Source organism: Bacillus rossius, chromosome 10 (genome assembly GCF_032445375.1).
Source record: "Bacillus rossius redtenbacheri isolate Brsri chromosome 10, Brsri_v3, whole genome shotgun sequence".
In the NCBI taxonomy this organism is placed as follows: Eukaryota; Metazoa; Arthropoda; class Insecta; order Phasmatodea; family Bacillidae; genus Bacillus; species Bacillus rossius.
The window spans coordinates 21,500,434-21,523,769 of NC_086337.1; the positions used below are offsets into that span (position 1 = coordinate 21,500,434).

The following is a 23,336-nucleotide window of genomic DNA, read 5'->3' on the forward strand; positions in this document are numbered from 1 at the left end:
GTCCTTCGAATTGAAATCCGTAGTGCCAAGGTCAGGATATTTATTTCTGAAACAATTAGCTATATAGCCAGAAACATATTTCAGCCCTTCAAGAGAAATTTCGTCACTTGAAAGGGACCTGGCCTCTAAATCTAAGTCTATTTCTTCCATGTCAGCAAGATCTATTTCATTTAAAGGTTATTTCTCTTGAAATGTCTTTGTAAAATACATTTCCTTGCACAAAAGTAGTTCTGTAATTTCATTCTGATAAGCACTGTCCTGTTCCATTTCATTTGACGAAAAATCACTTACCAAACACATTTCGTCTGTCTTCTCATCCGTGTTTTTCCGTTCAGCAAAAACTGCTGCAGAATGTTTTCACAATACATATGTAGTTTATAATTCTGTATCTAAAGTCAATGGGCGACAGATGTGTATTTTGATGTCCCATACCTTTAATATACGGAGAGAGAAAAAACCACTCTAACACATCTTAGTTCAGTTTAACTGTTAACAAATATTTAGGTTAACAGGTCCTATACATATTTCCGAATGTTTTACTGACTGAGTTATACTGGACATTAATTAAATTGATCGCTGATATTTATACTTTTAAACGAAATTTTGGATTTATCATTTTATGTAAACTCTAATGCGTTAAAAAGTGTAACGCAACACTACACACAGGTAGTGATGTCTAGTGCACTGCCCTATGCACATTAGATAACAAAAAAATAAAATGAAATAGTAATTACTGATAAATAATACCTTGATGTCGTGATACAAGTAACACATGCTTATCTGATATTTATCTCAATTAGATTACAAAATAGGAAGACAAAATAATTAACTGATTTTAAGACTGATTTATTACTTACACAGTACAGTGCATTTTGAAGACAAATGGGTCTTAAGAAGCGAAAATCGTACTCGATTAAAGGATGGTATGGTGTTCGGTATATTAAGGTTTCCCTCAAAGTAACGGTTTCACAATGCTTTTAAGATATTAGTTACATCCCAACATAAGTTTAAAACATTTCTCTTAAGAGTGTGCTACGTAGCATTAAAAGATGTGCCTTAATTATTTTGCAAATTTATCATTGTTATGGTGACGATGTCAGGGGTTTTCGTAATTTTTTTTTTTAAAAATATAGTACAGTATTAGCAACTACGTTAAGAACTGTTATTTTATTCACACAGAGAAAAAAAATACAAAATGCTAAAATTTGGCGTATGTCTTTTAATATACTATATAGGTTTGTTATTATATGTGTGTTGTAACATGTATAAAAATGTTAAATATATTCAACAATAATTGGTAATTATATATATTAAAAAACTTTTATGTACGCAACTTGAAACTACGTGAAAGGTTTTCAGTCTATAAAGGCCTATTCTATGATTTTTTTAAAATTATTAATTCTTATGCAAACAATTAATAAAATTGAAAGTTACTTACATTGTCAGTATATGCATAGCATTACTGTTATTCCAAACAATTCTCTACCAGTATTTACCTAATTGTTTGCATGTTACGTTGGTTCTTCTACTAATACACGTATATTACAAGAGGTTTGTAATAGATTAAATGAGGTAAGTAAGAATTCGTTTTTATAAACGTGTATGAAATTATAAATTTTGAGATGTATAATAACAAAAAGAAGTGCGTTCCGAAGACATATGTCGGTAGTGTTACCCACTGAAACATTATTCCCACTTCAACTCTCTGTAAAAATAAAAGTATGGGGTTGAATGCGTCAAAAGGGGTATATAAATAAAATTTGAGGCTTCTTCCTCATTTCATACGCTGGTGTCCCCCCACTTATAATTGCAAACAAAAATTTTTCCTCGATGTTGTAATTTACTCTGCGTATTCACAAAATTTTTTGGCAGTAAATATGTATTTAATTTTTAAAAATGAAAGCATTCATGTTTCGAAAAAAATATTAAAGCGATGTGGGGAAAAATGTTTACAGATACTCCAGTAAAATTTTCAGTTTGATTGTTTTGATAGTTTCGGAGCTGTTGCGAGTTTAGTTTGGAGGATTTTTCGGCCGCGCGAGGCAATTTTGGTTCTTTTTCGTTTTCTTCCAGCGTAGGAAGCAGGGAACAAAAGCCGATACCCGGCTTCACCTCGCATCCTCTGCTGGCCTTCCCTTGTCCTCTCCAGATGTATTACTGTATATTAGCTCCATGAGCGCGACCTTGACAGAGCCTTCTCTCTCGTCATCCCTCTACACCCCATTCTTCCCCCTCCCCACCCGCAGGCTGCGGCCAGCCGGCCCGAGCTCCGCCGGACTACCTGGTTCCGACAAGCGCCGCCCTCAGCGCCACGTCGCGGGGACATTCTGCCCGGCGGCGAGAGTTTTACACGCAGCACTAGAACTGTCACTCCAGAGGGCGTGTTTTGAGTCGGATCGTATCAAAAACAAAAGGATATGAAAATATATACATAACTCAAAAGTGTTCTGCCAATTATATTTTCATTTAAAGTTATTCTTTAAATCGTTCCTGAAGTAGTCCAGCAGTGATCAATGGAAATTGTCAATATTAAACTGTAATTTTGACGATGAAAATTTTTTTTTCTTACTTTTATAGGTGCATAAACCTATTCGTACACTCATTTCTTGAACTATACTTAAGTTTAACATAATTATGTGTTTTCTAAATAATTCTGGCTTGGAATAAAAATAAATGCATTTAAAATGACATAACTCAGTAAAAAAAAGTTTATTAAAAATATCCTAGGTATATTATGTCTTAAAAAGAAGCATCAAAAATAAATATGTACAGTTAAATTAGTTTTGTCGTAATATTTTACATGCACCAATCGCCTTAAGCTGAGACAGGTTACACAAAGAGAATGTACTATACCAGCGAATAACTAAGATCTACAACTTAGTTTACACAGAAAGAAGGCAGAACCTGAAAGAAAGCAATGTTGAAGTGTTCATTATGCTGTCTTTTGATGACTGAATTCAACACTTACAGTTAGAATTTTTATGCCCATTTAGTTTTAAATGTAGCAAGATAAAAAAAAAACTATAAAATATAATTTCTGTTATGTTATGGTTTAATGTTTTTTTTATTAAATGCTATCGAATAAGTGCACATAAAAATAAACTAACCTTGCTTTTTGTTGTGAATTTTGTGAAAAAGAACACAGCTTTTGAGAAAAAATAACCTCTTTTTTTCAGGTCTCTTAACTATTTATAATTTATGCAGTTTTACAAACTCACTTGGTGCATTACTATAACATACAGTAAATCCCTAATATTTAAGACTCATTAAGAAGAAAATTTTATTAAACAGATAAAATTAAAAAATTATATATATATAGAGAGCCAGTTCTTATTTTTTTGTACTTATTAAACAGGAAATATTCTAAGAAGGATTCTCACTAAGAAAGTTCTACTGTTACAAAAAAAATTATTTTAGGTATACTAAAGTTTATTGAATATATGAAAAATGCAACTCCCTTGACTTGAACTCATGAGTTTTTGCCTAGGTCTAGACTTGAAATCGACTGGACATGAAAAAACCCTCCTCGTATGTGTCTACGGCTATTACAATTGTTATTCGTACTATTTGAATTTGATATTCATAAGTCAGATTATTTGGTATTCATATTTGAACTAAAAGTAAATTATATTCGCACAGGCCTAGTTATGTTAGTTACATGTAAAATTAGTGCTGGGCGAAGTTCGAAAATTTCGAACCGAACCGAACGGAACGTAAGGATTGAGTTCGAATCGAAACCTCTTAAAATATATTCGAAAAACCGAACATTCGTTTAAAAAAAAATTACGTTCTTCTAATTTTCTAACCCCCATTTGAGACCATCCATAAAACAGCACAACAGAATTCCATTACTTGTAATATTCAGACTTTTATCACATAATCATAGCATCAACAGTTTCAAGCGCAGACAAAATAAAAAAAAAATGTCTTATTAATAATCGCATAACTCGCATAGCATTTTTTTCATACAGGCGCGCTTTGTTTTTAGTTTACTGTAGAAAATTTTGTATGCATTTCTCGTACTACGTAATATAAACTATCGTACAAATGCCAAAGTTCTTGTATATTATACCTTAAACTATAGTGCGTGTACGAGATGAGTGTTGTAAAATCACCAAAGATTGCGTACCCCATATGTTAAACTAAAGCACATGTACGAGAACTCTCGTATTTGGGCAAAACTAACGTGATTAAGTTAACACAAAACAAATGCGGTAGGAAATGATTACGTAAATTACGTATTTCAAATTACTGGGATGAATTTATTTTCTTTGGCCTTTTTGGTTATAAGTCAGGTGCTAAAAATATTAATTTAATCTTGTGTATTAAAAGTACTGGTCCAGTAAATTTTACAGTAGGGTACCAAGTTGACTAGCGTAGTCGCGGCAGCCATCATTATTTATAGTGTTTTCTTTTTTCCGACGCAAATTTCTATAACCACACTTCTTACGTTACGTTTACAATATCATTGATCTTGAAGTGATTTGCAATGAGCAGGCTTACGTCGTTTAAGTTTTCCAAACGGAGAAAAGATAATGACGACTCCGATGACCCAGGACCACCCCAAAAAAATGTCTAAAATTTCTTCTGACGACACTCTTCCAATAAAACAGCAACTGCAGTCAGCGGGTTTTGTAATGTAGATAGGTAACTTAATTCACGTTGAACTTTTTTTTAGTGTCCTATTAAAGTTTTACTTACTAAAAATGTTAGGTTATGTGTACCACAAAAATATGTTATGTGGCTTTATGCTCAATGTTCATCATCTTTATAATATAATTTTTTTTTTAATGAAGGTTAAAGTACACTGAAAAAGGAAGATAGGTAGTCTTTTTGAAATTTAGATGGAACTTCTACATGAATTAAAAGTGTGTGCCTCTCACTGTGTGTGTGTGTCTGTCTCTGTGTGTCACTGTCTGTGTGTGTCTGTCTGTGTGTCTCTGTTGTGTGTCTCTCTGCCTGTGTGTGTATGTATATATGTATGTGTGTGTGTGTGTATATATATATATATATATATAAATAAATATACATATATATATATATATAAAGAAATTAAATGCAAAATGATTTTCTTTAAACTGTTTTCTTTCCTTCATTATTTATTGCATAAACTTTTACTTATAAAATATTTTGCAATGTTTTAATAAAGCTAAGCTATATAATGTTTTAATTTTACGTATGGCTGGAGAACCTTTCTTTCTCACCATTCAGTTAAAGACCAAAATGCTGGTATTGGTTCATTTTAATTAAAAACAATTATTTCTGTATGAGGTTCGGTTCGGCTCGGTTCAAATTTTTTTTGCTATGGTTCAATTCGGTTCGGTTCGAAACCAGAGAACTGAGGTTCGCCCAGCTCTAAGTAAAATACTATATAACTGTGAGTTCTGCTCTAGTTACTTGGGGGGGGGTTTTGTGTGTTGAGAGAGAGAGAGAGAAAGGAGAGAGAGAGAGAGAGAGAGAGAGAGAGAGAGAGAGAGAGAGAGAGAGAGAGAGAGAGAGATATGTAGTAGAGGGAAGTGTGAGAAATATAGCAAAACAGTGGCACATTTTGGAAGACTTGAAAAATTTATACACCATGTTCCTCAACTATGATGTATAGAGGTGAACATTATTGCCAAATTCTGAAAAACTGACCTAATCTTGCAGTTGTATATGACAGAAACTACTGCAAAGTTGAAAATAATTATACATTATAAATTAATGGTAATAGGATAAATATAAATTAAAAAACACAATCAGACCAAGTAAGCTTCATACTTCAAAACCTGGGAGACGTTGACCTGGCAGTGTTTATTTATTTACAGCAAAACCCCTTATTTGCACTTTTCATGGGGACAAAGTAAAAAAGTGTAAAAAGCGGGAAAGTGTAAATAAAGGGAAAAGTATAAAAAGGAGTACAGTTTACCTTATTTAGAATTTTTTTCCTTTTGTTTAATAGCACATACTACAATGCAGGTACAAACACACTAACAACAAATTTTACTTTAGTATTTAATCAATTATTAATTTACCACATTTGACAAAAATAAAAAAAGAATGAAAGCCAAAATGTTTTTCTGATTACTTCCTAAAAAATAAATTTGAAATTTTCTTCTGCTTGCTTTTTTGGCTGTTCAAGGAGATTATTTGCCTCTCCAAATTATAAATACAGTTGCAACCGGCAGGGTTTATAACAAATACGGGCTACATACACATTGCTCACAGTAAAAAATTTTTTTAAGAAAAGGCCGCAAATTGATGAATATTTACCGTCAATAGCGCGCCAAACGCGGAGAAAGGTCATTGTACTCGGTCAGCTGCTGTAATGACGCGGCGGCGCATGCGCACTCTATGCTCCGCCCAGACTCATGACGCCATCAGCCGCCAACCAATAGATGCGAGCTTAGCGGAAAAAAATATAAGCTCCACCTCCCGTGTACCAATTTTATCCAGTTCTAATACCAGTTTATTGGTATACGCACCAGTTTTCTCGCTGCCGTGACATGTTCAAGTTTACGTTTATCATGATGTCTTGATACCAATAATTAATTATTTACGATCCCCAGAAATAAATGGTTAGTTTAAAAAATATGGCGTCAACTGTACAATACTTCCCAAATTATAAAAGACGTATAAAACAGTTACCAAGACACCGCTCATTTTATCTTGTGAAGTTTATGTCTCGTACCAGTATTTCGGCTAAGTTGTGACATAAATACAGTATCAGAACTTACAAGCAGCCATGTTTGTACATTCATGAGTTTACGTTTTTCCCTCGTGCATTTTAGATTGTCTCCTGCTATAATTACTCGTACTTTTACACGCCTAGGCTTAAATTATTACATGTTTAGAAATAAAAGCAACTTTTCATGTTATAAAATATGTATATTTTGCTATTTAAAATGTTCATTGCCTACTAGCTCCACGGTATTTTCTGGTTGTTTATGGTTGTTCGTGACGTAAATAGCGGGATTGATTCGATTTTTGAGACGTAATTCGCGGGAAAGTATTGTATTAGACTATATGGGAACCAAACGGGACCTGAAGAATATAGTGCAAATAACGGGAAAACGTAAATAACGGTAACGTAAATAAGGGGTTTCGCTGTACTTCTAATTATCTTAAATGTACGGTTTTTATGTAGTATAGAATCTATAAAGTGTTTGAAATGTTCCATTTTAAACTAATACTAATCACAGCACAATCACCATTTGTTGTTACTGATTTTAAGCACAGTAAAAATGTACCAATTTGTATGGTGTTTGTTTGAACGTTATAGCAATTGATCTACTGCAACCTTATCTAGTAGTGAGTTATAGCAGAGTAGATATCGCAAAAAATTTATCAGTGTTCAAATATCTATGTATGTCAATTTTCATGGTGATTGGCTGAATGGTATCGAAATTGATGCGCAGCAGCGCCATCTAGTGGCAAGTTATAGCAAAATTGATATTGCGAAAATATTCTCCATGCTACAATATCTATGTATACCAATTTTCATGATGATCAGTTGAACAGTAAAGTTGTGCAGCAATGCATGAAGTGGTGAGTTATATAGCAAAATGGATAGTATAAACACAATCACCATGAAAAAACACTCAGACGTGTCAACTTTCATGGTGATCTTTCAAACAGTGTCTGAGTTTATCAACATCATACATACAAACATCCATTTATATATATATAAAAATTAATATTAAAACACGGATCCTCAACCTTTCCGGTGAACATAATATAAATGTAAAATATTTCCTTAAAAAAAAAAAAAAAAACACACACACACACACACACTTTACCAAAAATTAGTTTGGACGCAATATCTTACCTATCTTCAAAGCGTCCGGAACCTTCATATCGCCTGTCAGTAGCAATTCTCTTCCTCTCATCAGGATAAGGCTCACGCCTATCATCTGCTGGACGTTTGGTGGAACGCCGTGCTTCTTCAAGCCTGCAAACACATTAACAAAATTTCTTTAAACTGATTGGAAGAAATAATCAATACAGTAGAACCCTGTTATAATGTTCCTGCATATAATGTTTTCCTGCTTATAATGTCATATTTTTAAAGTCCCAATATTTCCCCCATAAGGACAATGTATTTATTTCCTGCATATAACGTTCATAAATAGTATAATTTCCTGCTTATAATGTTTGCTTTCTAACATTCAATAAATGGGGGGAAAATGTTTTAAAACCAAATTATTCCAACACTTACTAAAAAAAGTTTCCTTTATGTATGTTTATGTTTACAATCACTGCCATACAATACATGAAGTTTGTTAAAATAAAATTTTATGCAATATACTGAAGGTACACAATGTTCATAGTTGCGTGTCAGTTGGCACCCTTAGTCAACTCTTCTGTTCCTTGCCATTCCAGTGGGTATTCAGATGCACGTACATAGTCCTACGATATTTAAGTTGCCAACAATTGAGCGAGGGCATAACTAAAAGTGTTTTCTATTGCTTACAAATAATTTTTTTTTTTTTAATTATACGTAGGAATCCCAAAATTAAACATTTTCAGGTGGCAAAAGAGTAGACGTTCTCACTCTTAATGTTGTCATCATGAATCGTGAGACAATTTTACAAAAAAATGTGGCAGTGTATCTTTAAAGACAAACAAAATTTAACCAGGGAACAAGACGAAGTTGAAAAATTGTTGGCTTATTTCAGAAAATTCATGTATCAAGTATTTTATCTTTGGTTTTAACATTAAAGTTGTTTACATAGCTTGGTGAGTCCATTGGTACAAAGCTCGAACATTGTTAAGTGCTAAATTGAGATTTCCTGGTTATAATGTTTTCCTGCTTATAATGTTTTTTTCTTGTGCTCCCTTGAAAAACATTAGAACAGGGTTCTACTGTACTAGTATTTCATGATACAGTCAAACCTCATTATTACAAACCTGAAGGGACCATATTTTAGCACTTTGTAATAACGAGGGTTTGTATTAACCAAACTATTGGGATATCATGACAAAAAAAATTTATTGAACTTTAAATGCCTATATTTACAATTACAGTAGAGCTTCATTATAAAGAACACGAAGGGACCAAAATTATGGCAGTTTGTTATAATGAAGTTCTTTATACCGAAATCACAATGATTGCCTGTTTTGGGGTTTTGAACATAACTCGATCTTGTTAAAAAACAAAGTAGAAAATCTAATACCAATATGAGTGGTACAAGCATCAATTACTTTAACAGCTATACTTTGGGATCAAGATACATACTACATACATACTAGTATGTATATGTACAATACAGAAATACGTAGGTAAGTTGTTTGCCAAAGCAGTAAGCCTACCTTTGGAATCAAGACAAGCTGTTTGCAAAAATGCTGTAATAAATCAAAAATATAAAATTTAAAAGTTAGGAATTTTTTTTTACATTTTATTGTCTTCCAAACTGGATCGCTGGGTGAGAATTGTGGATAATGTTGATTTGGAGATACCTAACTTTTTAGTCACATCAGTCTTTTTATTTTCTTTATCTACTGCTTTTAACATTTCAAGTCGTTTCCTAGAAGACATGTTCAGTAGTACGGTTTTTTAAACTATAAAAACAAATGCACCCTACACATGTAAAAATAAGTTTTACATGTAGTATAGCCACGTTTCTGGGAAGCCTACAACTCACGTAGTTTCGGTTCCCTGCAAGAATTTGCGAAGATTTCCGAAGTTTTGCATTTTGGTATTAACGCCACTTCAGCCGCTAAATCAGAAGATCAAGCATGTTGTGACTAACCTAACACAACCCTTCGATTTTTATAATTTCAATTTTTGAGAGAAATCCGAAATTGCACGAACGTGCTAGGGAACCAAAACTATGTGAGTTGTAGGCTACCGCACGTTTCTCAAACAATAAACAAGAAAACGACCAGAGATATGTGTGTAGCAATACTTTATGATGTAGCACTTCGCATCGGTTAAACACGTGCGAGCATAGAACAAAGAGTAAAGTCAGCGAACACCACAATGCAGCGCTTTAGTCGCTACACTAGTTTTGTGCATTAATTTCAACACTAGTCTATTCATGGTGGCCACTCACAGTCACCAAAAATATTCCCTGATTTTTCCCTGATTTCCCTGATTAAAAATTCAAAATTTCCCTGATATTTACAATTACAAAAAAAAACATACTTTTGATGAAAAAATATATTATAGAAAGAGATTACTCATATTTTAGCACCCTGCTGTATTTTCTTCATTATATACATACGGAAGTTCGTTAAATAACAAATACATTTTAAATATGTCACTTTACATTATAGCGTTCAATGACATGCAGTCTGTGTTTTGTTTTATGTAATGGGGTATTTCAGTGGCGAGTGCTCAAACATTTTTTTCACACAACTTTTGATAACTGTTCTTTAATTCATTTTTTAAGTGTAACATTTCTAGTTGTGAAACAACTAATGGATAAATCTTCACTGCATTACAATCAGTACTCCCATCTGTAGCTAAAGCAAATGGTCAACTTACTAAAGATTCAACAGTTTCAATTTAGTTTCACCAGCCATATACTCCACTAAGGCAGATGTTTTTGCTCTCGCACAGCTGTATTTCTGTGCAATTTTTGAGTCCGGAAACATAGCTCTATACAAATTACCCGAATGATTGGCTACTGCTATCGGTAAATTGTGTTCTACCAAAAAACTTGTAAACAATAACTCTGCGTTTGTTACTTTCGTTTCTTCAGATGTAGCGAAAAACGACGATATAGATTTATTGTTCGTCACGGCTTTAAAATGTTCTGCATGTTTCTTTGATTCAATATGCCGTCCTCAGTCATCCCTTCCACCATGCGCAATCGAAAAGTCACACGTGCATACATTACAAAAAGCGTGGCGTTCCACAACATTTATGATGACAAGCATGGCCATTCTTTTATATAGTTTGGTCGAAAGTTCTGAAGAATAACGTTCTTTTTTTGACTCAGATACACATTGTTCTGTCACACGCTTCATTTCTACAACCGGAACTGAAGAACACAACACTATCGAACGACATAAAAAGGTTTCACGTCTGTACACACGACAAAAACACTTTGTAAAAAAAATGGCTTTCAACAAAGTAAATAACACAAGACAGGTTAGCCAAAGTACCGTACAAAAATTATCGTGATGTAAGTAGCTAACAGACGAAAAGTCCGAGAATATGTACTAGTTGTATCGTACAACGGACGTATTACCGTACCATTTCTATTACAAAACACAACAATTAATCTACTTATTTCGACAGTACATGCGCACATTTATCAGTTCCGTTATCTGCGCAACCATGTGATGTATTCGAACTGCGTTCACGAAACCCGCACGGGAAGCCTACGATTCACTCATCCTTCTGGACATACCCGAATACTCACGTTGGCAATAATTCTTTCAACAGACGAGAGGCAAACGCCCGTGCATCTTCGGTTTTTTTTTTTGGTTTATTGTAAATAAATATGCAACTCATGAAAACTAATGGTCAATTAGGTATTGTTAGCTACATTATAAATACTTGAAAACATTGTGGATGGTTGATTTGGTTAGGATAGCTACATTAAAAATACTGTGAAATCATGTAAACGGTTTCCTAGCGCTGGATAGCTACATATTAAAAAGTTATTGGCTAAGCAACCATAAAATGATTTTACAGTTTTTTTAATGTAGCTATACTTACCTAATATAACCAACCATCCACAATGTTTTAAAGTATTTTTTATTACTTCTTGCTAATTTTAAGAAAAGAAGGCTTGTCAACGTGAGTATTCGGGTATGTCCAGAAGGACGTGTGAATCGTAGGCTTCCCAACACGCACACCAGAAACGGAATTTTTTTTTCCGTTACCCCGCAGCACAAAGCCTCGTTTCCGTAATAAACCAGCGATGTTCCGTAATTCCGTAATATTGTGTTAAATCCGTAATAATTACGGAAAATCCGTAATGGTTGTCAGGGAAATATACATGACACAAAAAAATTCCCGGTTATTAAAAAAATTCCCTGACATTTCCCTGATAATTCCCGATCAACGTGATTTCCCTGATAAATCCCGGTTTTCCCGGTTTTCCCGGTGAGTGGCCACCCTGCTATTGCAGTCATCTATGGCGCGTATCAAAATAAATAAGATGGCAGTTTGTGGGTGAATGGCGACGATTTTATCCGTTTGTCGTTTACTGTGCCGGGCAGAAAAGTGTTCGTTCAAATGAATATTTATAGAATATTTAAAAAATTTGAACGAGAAAATTCGTACTAGTGAAATTTTTTTACGTTATGTTATATGGACGTCTGACGGGACCAAAGGCATAGTTCGTAGTAATGAATTGTTCGCTCTAATGAAGTTCGTTAAAACGGTGTTTTACTGTATAAAGAAAATTATACACACCGTTGGTAGTATAAGCTGGCTTCACTACATGCATGACAATATGTAAACACTGAAGAAAACTAACACAATGCAACACTTACAGAATAAATCATAATACAAACTTCAATAAACTTGCATTCATGACACATTTTCAATTCAAACATTTCGTTTAAAAAAAAACATCAATTCTGGTTTGCACTATCTTTTTCTTATAGGCATTGTATACCACATTTAACTTTGGTCATATATACTGCTGCCGACTACCTACACATAGTTCTGCCAACAAGATTGTTGCGATCCTTAAACCGTTGTAGCCAACCATTGCTGAACTTGAAGTCTGAAATTCCTAACCTCAATGCTAGGTAGTCTGTCTTCTTCTGAATCATAGGTCCAGAAATTGGCAAGTTTGCTGCACTTATTTCTTAAAACCACTGCAAAAATGTAGCTTCCATTTCATGATGTTTTGGGCCTCGCATTCTTTTTCTTGATAATCTGCACGAACTCGCAAAAGCCGATTCAATCTTTTCACGATTTTTTAATATTGTCGAAAACGACGATTGCGGGATGTTAAATTCTCTCGTAATTTCAGTTTTCGTTCTCTCTCCATTGTCTACTTCTTCGATAATTTTAACTTTAACTTGCAATGTAAGTTCGTTGCGTTTACGTTTCGCAGTCATATTACAAAACAACAAACACTCAAAATTGAGGTTAAGATACACGTGCGTGAACAATGGAAAATATCAGAACTTTTTTCCATAGATTGTTTAAACTTCTACGTATGTACACTTCCGACGACTAATATTAATAAGGTATAGAGTTCTTTCCTTTTCGTTTTCCGTTTACAACATGGCATCTTTTCTAGTTTAGTTACTAACATCGCCACTAGAGTTGAACTTTTCACTTGTTTTTCGACCATTTTGCGCTGTAGGATACATACATGTATCTTTGGAGAAACGTTTGTTTACATGACGGTTATGAAGACGATTTACTTTAGACTTCGGCGGTGAAATTCGTATTAACCGTTTACTTATACACGTTAACAGCTACTTGAGGGATCAAAACAACTTCGTAATTCATATTAACTGTATTTCGTATTAAAAGTACTGAATAACATAGGAAATCATACTTTATTTTCCGGGACTGTGAAAGTACTTCGCATAAACGGGAATTTCGTACTAAGCGGATTCGTATTAATGAGGTTTGACTGTAATCCTTTAAATACCCTGTTTTATCACATAATCATCGCACGCGCATAATTGTCGCACCAATATTTAAGGACATCAAAATTTGAAAGATGTTTTTGGCCCGCTATTAGGTTTCGAGGGTGTTGTGTAGGTATTTTTTCTGTATAAAACAATGTATTTTAAACTAGAAATCTAATATTAATTCGGACATTACCACTTATTTATTTAATGGAAATATAACATTGTCTGATGTGTAAATTTTCTATTAAAGACGTGTTTATCTGCGTCACTGCACAATTGTAGCACATTTTATACTAAAATGTGAAAAAGTGTGAATTTTATGCAAAAAAAGCATTGTTGTTGAGGTATAGCTTTTTTTTATAAAAACTAGTGGTGCACCGATGCGGATACCGATGAATCGTAACCGGCGATTATTGGTACTTTCCGATTAATCGTAATTGGCGATTATCTTAACGATTACTTTGCCGATTATCTACGTCCCGGCGTAATTAGGTAGGTTTTTACCGTGTAATATTTTGTTACACATTTTCGGATGAATACGTTAATATTTGTTTATATTACAAAATTCATCTAACTCCGTCATATGATTACAGATATTTAATCTCATTGTCTCGAACAATAAAAAATACATTTTTCCTACACGTTTATTTACGTTTCGTCTTTTGTTCTGATTTTTGTTTAGTGGCCTTGTACATTACCTATAGCCAGAGACGTAAAATAGATGGCACGCAATCAAAATACCACAAGCAGTTGCAGTGGATTCTATGACAATCAATCTTTTCGAGTCGTAGTAGCGGTTAAAAATCATGGTCCCGATACCTTCTACAGTTTATCACTGCGTTTTACAAACTCGTTATGTGCATCTTTGGAAACAATATCCGTTGTTATGTTATTTATATGTGACGTGAAAAGTGAAAACGTATTTATAATTTGATTTATTCAGTCAACATAATAAAAATGACATGTGCTAGAATTGGTTTTGAGTCATTTTTTATTATAATTATAGTGAGATGGCGAGTACGGAGAAAAAAAAGTGAAGTGTGGAAACATTTTTCTATAAACTCAAGTGAACAAAATAAAGCAACATGTTTACATTGTTAAACAGTAATTTCTCGATGCAACCTTATGTGATAGTCTATAATAATGCTAGTTTTGCGCAACAAAAGCTTACCCATTGTAAATTACAATTATTAGACTGTAGTTCAAGTTGTTTACAATAACAAATATAGATAGAAGTTAATTTAATTTACACTTTGCAATGACTTAATAGTGTATTTTATATACTTTTATGCTGTTATTATAACTGTATTCTCAATTTTACCTAATCTTGTTATTAAATTCACATGGGAATACAATTTTTGTGTGCATTATTACACTCAAAGAAATTTGTTCATTATAATCGGTAACTGAATCGGTATCTGCCGATTATTGCTCTCATAATCGGTAATCGAACCGGTAATCGGTAAAGTCATATCGGTGCACCACTAATAAAAACCAAACCTAATCATGGAAAATACATTTATTTAAAAAGTTGAGCATACCAAACCATGCCGAACAATTAAAATTAATAAGCCATGCAAACAAAAAATATTTTGTTCAACTTTAAATAAAAAAAACTGTAACTCTAACATGAGCGAACTATTGTCTTAGTACACACTAACTATGAAAGAGTGTAGCTTACTGGGCACTAGACAGAGCACACGCATTGCATGTGATCGGCGAGCAATCAATATTGATATTTGACTACATGCTCACACTCTATACAGGCATTAACATAATCAAACATGAATAATGCCAACTAGCGTTGACTATATTTTTATAAGCGATTCAAAGACATGACAAAGATTGACAACTTACTAGCGTTGACAATATTTTTATAAGCGATTCACAGACATGATAAAGACAAACAGATAAAGATTATAATGCTTGAAAAAATCTTTAAAAGAAAACTTACACGAGACAACTTTGTATTTCAGTTAAATAAATAAGTGGTAATATTAGAACAAAAAATAGATTAAAAATTTAAAATATATCGTTTTGAAAGGGAAAAGAAAATTATTTGCAACTTATTACCTGGAATTAAATAATATGTACAGTCAAACCTCTCTGAAACGACCCCTCACGGTTCCCAGGAATAGGGCCGTAATAGAGGGGGGGGGGGGGGGGGTCGTAATAGATGTTTTCCGAAATTTTCAGTTCATTTCACCCCCCCCCCCTCACCCTCCAAAAACGCTACTCGCTAACCAGCTGTACAATGGCAGGATGCGGTCACACACAATGCTAGACGGCTTTGTTTTATACCCACTTCAACCTTCATGACAAGTCCGTCGCCCTACAGGCCACCTCTAAAGAAAATATGTGTTAGTTTGCTTGTACATTTTCTGCTTTCCGTAGTTAAATACACTAGAACCCCGATGTCACAAACCCCGGATTAAACGAAGCAGTGATTTTACTAATACATTCTCGGGAACCATCAAAAAATTGGACATTTTGACCAAAATGTGAAAATCAGAAAAAAATAAAAATATAAAAAAAAAAACGAAATGAAAGATCATTAAAATCTGTTAATTTTAACACACAGCGTATTTTTGTGTCGGCTTTAATACTTCCAATAATGTTCATGTAAGAATAACAGAAAAATAATGGGACATTTCCTTTGAAAATATGGCAGCTGTAGGTTCTGCAACACGGGTGGGCGCACACTAAGCTCGCCCGGCTGACTGGCGGCAGCGGCTTCATGACGCATAAGCTCACCCCTCCCTCCCCTCTCGTTAACATTCTTCAAGACTAGCTCATCCCTCCCAGACACACAAACCATCTAGTGTCTCCATTATAACACCCCAACTTTGCTCCCCTTTGAAAAACCTTCAGTGAGAAAATGCTCCTTTCACCCTCCCTTCTCCCATAAAATTGGGCTATTATGAATGGGGTACTAAAGTGGCGAGGGATGGGTCAAAATATGTCACTTTTAACACCAAGTTCGAGTTCAGTCATCTCTGGCAAGGAATTTGCAAGCTTTCAAACTTAAATATAAATGTATTTTAATAGCAAGGGTCCTATGAAAAGGAATATACCGAATAAAATCAAGCTCCTGTCACCAAACAAAGCATAAAACGGTCCAATGCGTGGTCGCTTCATTATTGCTCCCGCGAGAGGTGAGACGTACCACACTAGACACTCGCAAAAAGCTAAACGTAAACACGTTGCCACAAAAACCTTTATCTGCACCCTGCCGGCAAAGGGACGTGAAATGGGGTTGTTAAGCGCTGACAGGGTCTACAGAAAGTGGTATCTATTTTTAGATATGCGCTGCCTACGGCAGTACAGCACTCGGCAAGAGAAACGCAGTAACACACTACTCACCACAAGAAACTTATTTTCTGTCCGATTTTCTTCGGATTTTCAGCAATTTTTCACGGTTCCTCAAAATCGGGTTGTAATAGAAAGGTGGTCGCAATAAATGGGGTCGCAACAAAAAGGTTTTACCGTATCTTAATAAGAAAATGGCGGGATCGAAACATTTGACCATATAGGAATGGAAACTATTGTGCAGGAATTTAAACTTGCATTGTAATTACTGTTACTGTACTTTCCCATTATAACTACCAAACTGCCTGATAGCAACTTCAAAAATCAACTGCTGTTGCACGATGCTTTATCATGTCATGTTTACTAACTACCCAAAACACTCGGACTAACAGTGGGACCAAAAAACACCATGCGACGTTCATTAGAATCCCCCCCCCCCCCCCCAACCCAATTCAAATTTTGACACCCGAAAATAACGGTGGGACGATTATGCGATAAAACACACTGATTGGGGTAAAACACCGCAAATGCAAAGTGTCTACAAAATAAAGGAGTAATGATTGCCTAAAAAATATTTTTGTTGTTATTGGAAAAGAATGGCTTGTGCATGTCACCATCCTGGAAGCATGTGATAGACATGCACAGATTATATTTTAACAACAGGATGCACAATCCCGTGGAAGGGGCAAGTTGGCTGTTTTCTGTCACAGGGCATGGAAGAAACATTACGCTGACACTATCTCAAACAATTGTACCAACCTTCAAAAACCATTATGCATGCATGCGAGGACTTACTGTATCACCTTACAATTTTCAAAGCACAATAAAATTAAACAAAAATCTATGATCCATCAGATATTAGTTACTCGCTGTTATAGTACTTATTCTCTACAAAGTGTGCTTTGCACTGAAGGAGCAACTGACCTCATCTGCTGCCGTTTCAATTCTTCCCGTTCACGCTCCAGCTTCTCGCGTTCCAACTTCTGCCGCTCTCTCTCCAAGCGAAGCAGCTCAGCACGCTCTCGTTCAATCCGCTCCCTTTCCAGACGCAACTTCTCCTTCTCCCTGAGACACATCATCACTTGTGTTCCTGGTAGTTCACTTCCTAAAGAGGAAGCTTCTTCAGGCAAAATATGTACTGCACTTACATTAACAGAGGGATTGAGGTTTTTAATTTAAAAAAAAAAAAAAAAAACTCTCAAAAGCTTAAGTCGGCAATAAATCAAGAACAAAGATGTTTAGAAAATTATGAGAAACACAGGAGAGAGATAAGTATGAATGAAATAATGCATATACAACAAAACCCCTTTCATAAACGTTTTTACGAAAACAAAGAAAAAAAGTTTTAACTCGAAGGAAAGTGTAAATTGAGGGAAAACTCTAAAACTCATATAATACATATGTACCTAATTTCCTGTATGTAACAGTCAAACCCCATTATCACAAACCTGAAGGGACCATAATTTTAGTACTTTGTAATAACGAGGTTTGTATTATTAACCAAACAACTGGGAAAACATTAATATAAAAAAATTAATTTAACTTCTAATGCCTAAAATTACAACCATAACAAAAATTATTTTCATTGTTGCTAATATACGCTGGCTTCACTACATGTAAACACTGTACAAAACATACTTAATGAAGTGCCTACAGAAGAACCCCATGATAAAAACATAAACTTAAAAAACTTACAAAGTTACATAGTACTTAATTAGAAAAACATTTTCTGTTCAAATCATTTTTAAAAAAGTGTCATTTCAGGTTTGCACTATTTTTATAAGCATTGTTTAGTGCATAACAAAGTTTTTCAAAGGCCAGAAGTGTTTCAGTGCCAACAACAATATTTGAAAGTACATTTTCCAATGTGGCTAAAGCACTGTTGGCATCCTTCTTACTTGATAATGGTCATCAACTCCCACAAACTTACTAAATGGCTTCTGAAATTGTAGATTATTCTCAAGTTGGTCCCATTCTTCCACAATGTAAACCTCTCTCTCTTATTGAGCCTGAATTTCATTGGAGCCATTACCAGCTTTCCTGAAGCAATTGAAATGGCAAATAGTGTAACTGCATCCCATGCCGTTAAAATGTTTTTCATTGCATCCGAAACATTCCACATCAAGTTTGCCTCATTTTTTGACTCCATCTGACGAATCAAGAAGTGAGATGAGTCCTGTAGTTTTTGTTAATGTTCTGGATAATCCCCCGATCCAAACGTTACAGGAAAATTGTTGTGCTGGCTGGGAGGTACATCAATGTCACATGTGACAGCCCAGGTCTTGAAGAGTAAGGTGGCACACCTGTCTAGCAGCTGTAATATTTTCCTGTTTTTATAAGCCATTCTTCTTTCAAATTTAATTAACCTTTCTGAAAAATTGAGATGGTTTCACAAGCAGCTGAGTTGGCTTCATTGTCACATGGGAGATTGCTGATATTCTTAAAACTCTGTGGATTTTGGATTTTTTCAATAAGAGGAAGACGTTTAGTTTAGCCACATTGGTTACAGCACAACAAAGCATTTACATATTCTTTGCTGAGTTTCCCTCCATAGCAAATTTCACCCTTTACAGCCAATGTCTAGTTTGCTAACAAGTTGAAGAAAACACCTGCCTCATTCATGTTGAATATATCTTGATGGTAGTAATCAAGTATTGGCTGAACAGACTGTAACCAATTGCTGCCGACTCCCCACATATTGTTTTGCCAACAAGACTGTTGCAAATGCTTAAACCTTTGAAGCCAACCACTGCTGAACTTAGTCAGAAATCCCTAACATAAATGCTAAGTAATCTGCTTTCTTCTGCATCATAGGTCCAGAAATTAGAAAGTTTACTGCATACATTTCTTGATACCACTGCAAAAAGGTAACTTCCATTTCTTCATGTTTTATACCTTGCATTCTTTTTCAAGTTAATCTGCGTTAACTCATAAAAGCCAATTAAATCTTTTCACTATTTTTTTTTAATTTTGTCCACAAGGACAACTGCGGGATTTTGAACTCTCTAGTGATTTCAGTTTTTGTTTTTTCTACATTGACAACTTCTTTGATAATGTTAGGTTTAACTTGCAGTGTAATGTCATTACGTATACATTTTGAAGTCTTTTTACGAAACACAAACTAAAAAAATTCAGGTTATGACCCATATGAGGTAAAAAAAGAATAAAGAAAATACAAGAACTTTTAACCATAATTCATCTAACGTTCTTTATTTGTACACTTCAGACGAATAATATAAATAAATATAGAGTATCTCCCTTTTAGTTTTCAGTTTACAAAATGGTGTCTTTTCTAGTTTAGTTACAAACATCTCTAAGAGAGTTACAATTTTCATTCTGTATTTCAAACATTTTCCGCTGTAGGATACATCTTTGAAGAAAAGTTTGTTTATTTGGTGATGAAAAAAAAAAGATTGCTTTTAAAATTCGGCAGTGAAATTCTTATTTACCCTCAACTAATAAATGTAAACAGCAATTTCATGGATCAAACCTACTTCGTAATTCATATTACTTGTATATTGTATTAATGGTATTGGGAATTTAGTAGTAAGTGGATTCGTATTAATTAGGTTCGACTATACATACCATCAATACACAAGCCATTCCCCAAAAAAATCGGATAAAAACAACTAGTAAAGATTTAATTCATTGTTACTTATATTTATTATTGAATAAATTAATTCTTAGTTGTATTATTCATCTCAAAGATAAAGGTTTGTAGTGCATTATGTGTCAATAGCTGTAATTGTAGTATTTGCGCTATTTTCTAGCAGATACTTCACGACAGCAAAATTACTGACCATATTGTTAGCTAATTTTTGTAATTTAAAGCCTTTAATGTTAAAAAATTTCACCAATTTTTGAAATTCCAATGTAAAAATTATTAAAACAAAAAATTGCTCAAAATACAAAGTTGTGGACAGCAAATAAAAACATTACAAATAATGTTAACTTTTGTAAGTTTCCACAAAGTATAAAAATTTGTTATATGTAGAACACATCTTCAAATAATACCCAGCATTTAAGACATAAAAGAATCATATAGAACATACAACAGAACCCAAAACAACTGGGCAAAGAATTCACACACCTTTCCAGCCTCATAGCCTCCTCCTTATTGCGACGCTCAATCTCTCTCTGTCTGTTAAACTCTTCCCTTCGCCGCCTCTCCTCTTCTCGCAACTCTCGCTCGCGCTCTCGCAACCTCTGTCGCTCCCGTGCTTCCTGCAGACACAACCGACCATCACTCCTCTGGCGCAAGCACGTGCACCGGGGATGCGGAACAAGAGGCGCCCACAACTGACCCGTATCTGTGCGAAGGTGAGGACGCCCGGCCGCCGGATGGGAGACGCGTGGTGGGCGGGGCCGCGGTGAGGGCTGGTGCTCTGGTGACGAGAGTGGTGGCTGCTGCCAGCACTGCGACGCCTCTCCCTTTCCTTGCGCTCCCGAGAAGCTTCTCGCTTCTCTGCAAGCGTCTTCTCCTCTTCCTTGACGGCGGCCGTTTTGTCTTCACTCACCGCCTCGTTCTTAGATTCCACTTTCACAGCAGGCTTCACCTCTTGTTTGGTTTCATCTTTAAGAGCTACAGAAAGAAATTCATCACACAAAGGGTAAAGGTAAAACTTATATTTTTTTTTATCAGAACACTACTTTTTAAGTTACAATAAATGTCATAAGCATCTAAAAATGGATAGAAAATTAAGATCTCAAGAATAATCTGGTTACATTTCAATTTTCTTCCTCACGTTTGTCATGTCTGTCAAACCAAAATATATCAGAAAAGGAGTATTTTAACTAAGGTTTAAAAAAGTCACGATATCTCCTCTTTAACACACACTATTTAGTGTCCCAAGGAAAGCAATAATTGATGGTCGTGCATGATGATTAGGCAATATGCTGATGTGGACGTATTCATTATGAAGAATCTTATTTTCTTTGAACTGTTCATATTGCCATGTTGCAAACTGAATGCAGAGATCTGAGTGACTGAACAGGAAGCAGACGGGAGTCAGACAGAAAGAAGACGATTATTCAAGTGTGTTCCTGAACCTGTTGATCAGGTTTCTTCCAACGGGCAGCCATCGTAAGTGCAGTGCAACGTCTAATAGCCTATTTTTTACGTATCCAGGCACCAGTCACATCATGTTTATTTACCATTCCTGGATTATTGTGGATCAACTTTTGAGTAATACTGTGTATATTCATGGAATGAATAACACAAACTTTTATTTTAATTCATACTTTAAAAAAAAACAGAATGATAATTAGTTTCTTTTCCCACCCATAAATCCTGTTCCAAAATTTGCATGCATTAGGACAATGAGTTTCATTTGAATGCCAACATAAAAAAAACCAAACATGGTATTTAAGAGAAATACACACACACATTAGAATGTGACAAGAAACGAACGAGCCTTCCGAGATCTTGTAGTGCGTAGTGACTACCTTCCCCTCCTGCAGTAAGCCAGGAGAGGGTGGAAAATAACCATTGCACTTCAGTCAGTATTACATGAGCAGCAATGTCATAACCCAGGAATTAATTTGATCATGCATTTTAATTTAGGAAGTCTGAGTATTTTTAAGATTGCCGTCAAAACAATACTCATGCCCTGCAGGGTTTCATGTAATTTTTTTTTTTAATATTTCATATAATGACAACTTGAAACTATCTAAAAACACTTTAAGATATTCATAAATTGAGAAACTATTATTGACAAAATATAATTGATGGCACAGATTAAAAAAATTAACTGCATCGATATTTAACACACGTGTTCAAGTATAAAAAACCACAAATCACAACATTGAACAGATTATGTAAATTTGTGAACTGATACAAAGTTATAATGATAATGGTGATTGATCAACTTATGTTTTACAAGAGGTGAGAAGTTTCATTGTTCGGGACAATCAACATCCAAACCTTCGAATAGACGATAGTCTGAATAGGAACTTACAAGAGACAAAAAGTTATATTTTGATGATCCAGCATTCATATGCGAAAGTTACGTGAAAATATTAGTTTTACCTCCAGAATGGTAATAATTAGTAAAAACTAATATCAAGATTTTGAATATATGGTTGCAAATGTAAGATTTAGTTAATTAACTAATTTTATGCAGGAATTGAAGAATAACGCGTCGGCCAAATTATAACATTACATGTCGAACATCCAATGTTCCTGCAAACTGTAAGACAACCAAAGACCACACAAAACTTCGAAGAAACTAGAAAGTTATCATTTTGAAGCAAGAAGGTTCCTGGAATAAAGATGACAAGAAGCTGAACCCTTATATCGTGAGTCTGATGGGGATAACACATTGTTTTGACGAAGATCTACAGTACTGTCTCTTCATGGAAGGACGATTGCTGTTCCCAGAATTGACGCGGGGCCATGCAGATTACAACCCAGTCTTCACTTCGGCTGACCAAAGGTCCTGGTTCCAGCCACTACATGTCTACGAGGTTCTTCAGGTCGAGAGACAAAGCCACCG

General features: G+C 34.7%; 1 protein-coding gene across 7 annotated transcripts in view; it reads right to left on the reverse strand.

Annotated features, from left to right (window-relative positions):
• The window catches only part of LOC134535833 (scaffold attachment factor B2-like), a 118,169-nt gene that overhangs the window by 33,070 nt on the left and 61,763 nt on the right, over nt 1-23,336 (reverse strand). For all 7 annotated transcript variants that reach the window (XM_063375154.1, XM_063375152.1, XM_063375150.1 and 4 more), the window contains 4 exons: nt 21,147-21,424; nt 20,933-21,066; nt 17,767-17,907; nt 7,805-7,927 (listed from right to left, as the gene is read on the reverse strand). In XM_063375154.1, the coding sequence (XP_063231224.1) occupies nt 7,805-7,927; nt 17,767-17,907; nt 20,933-21,066; nt 21,147-21,424 (676 nt within the window). The remainder of the gene's footprint in view (nt 1-7,804; nt 7,928-17,766; nt 17,908-20,932; nt 21,067-21,146; nt 21,425-23,336) is intronic.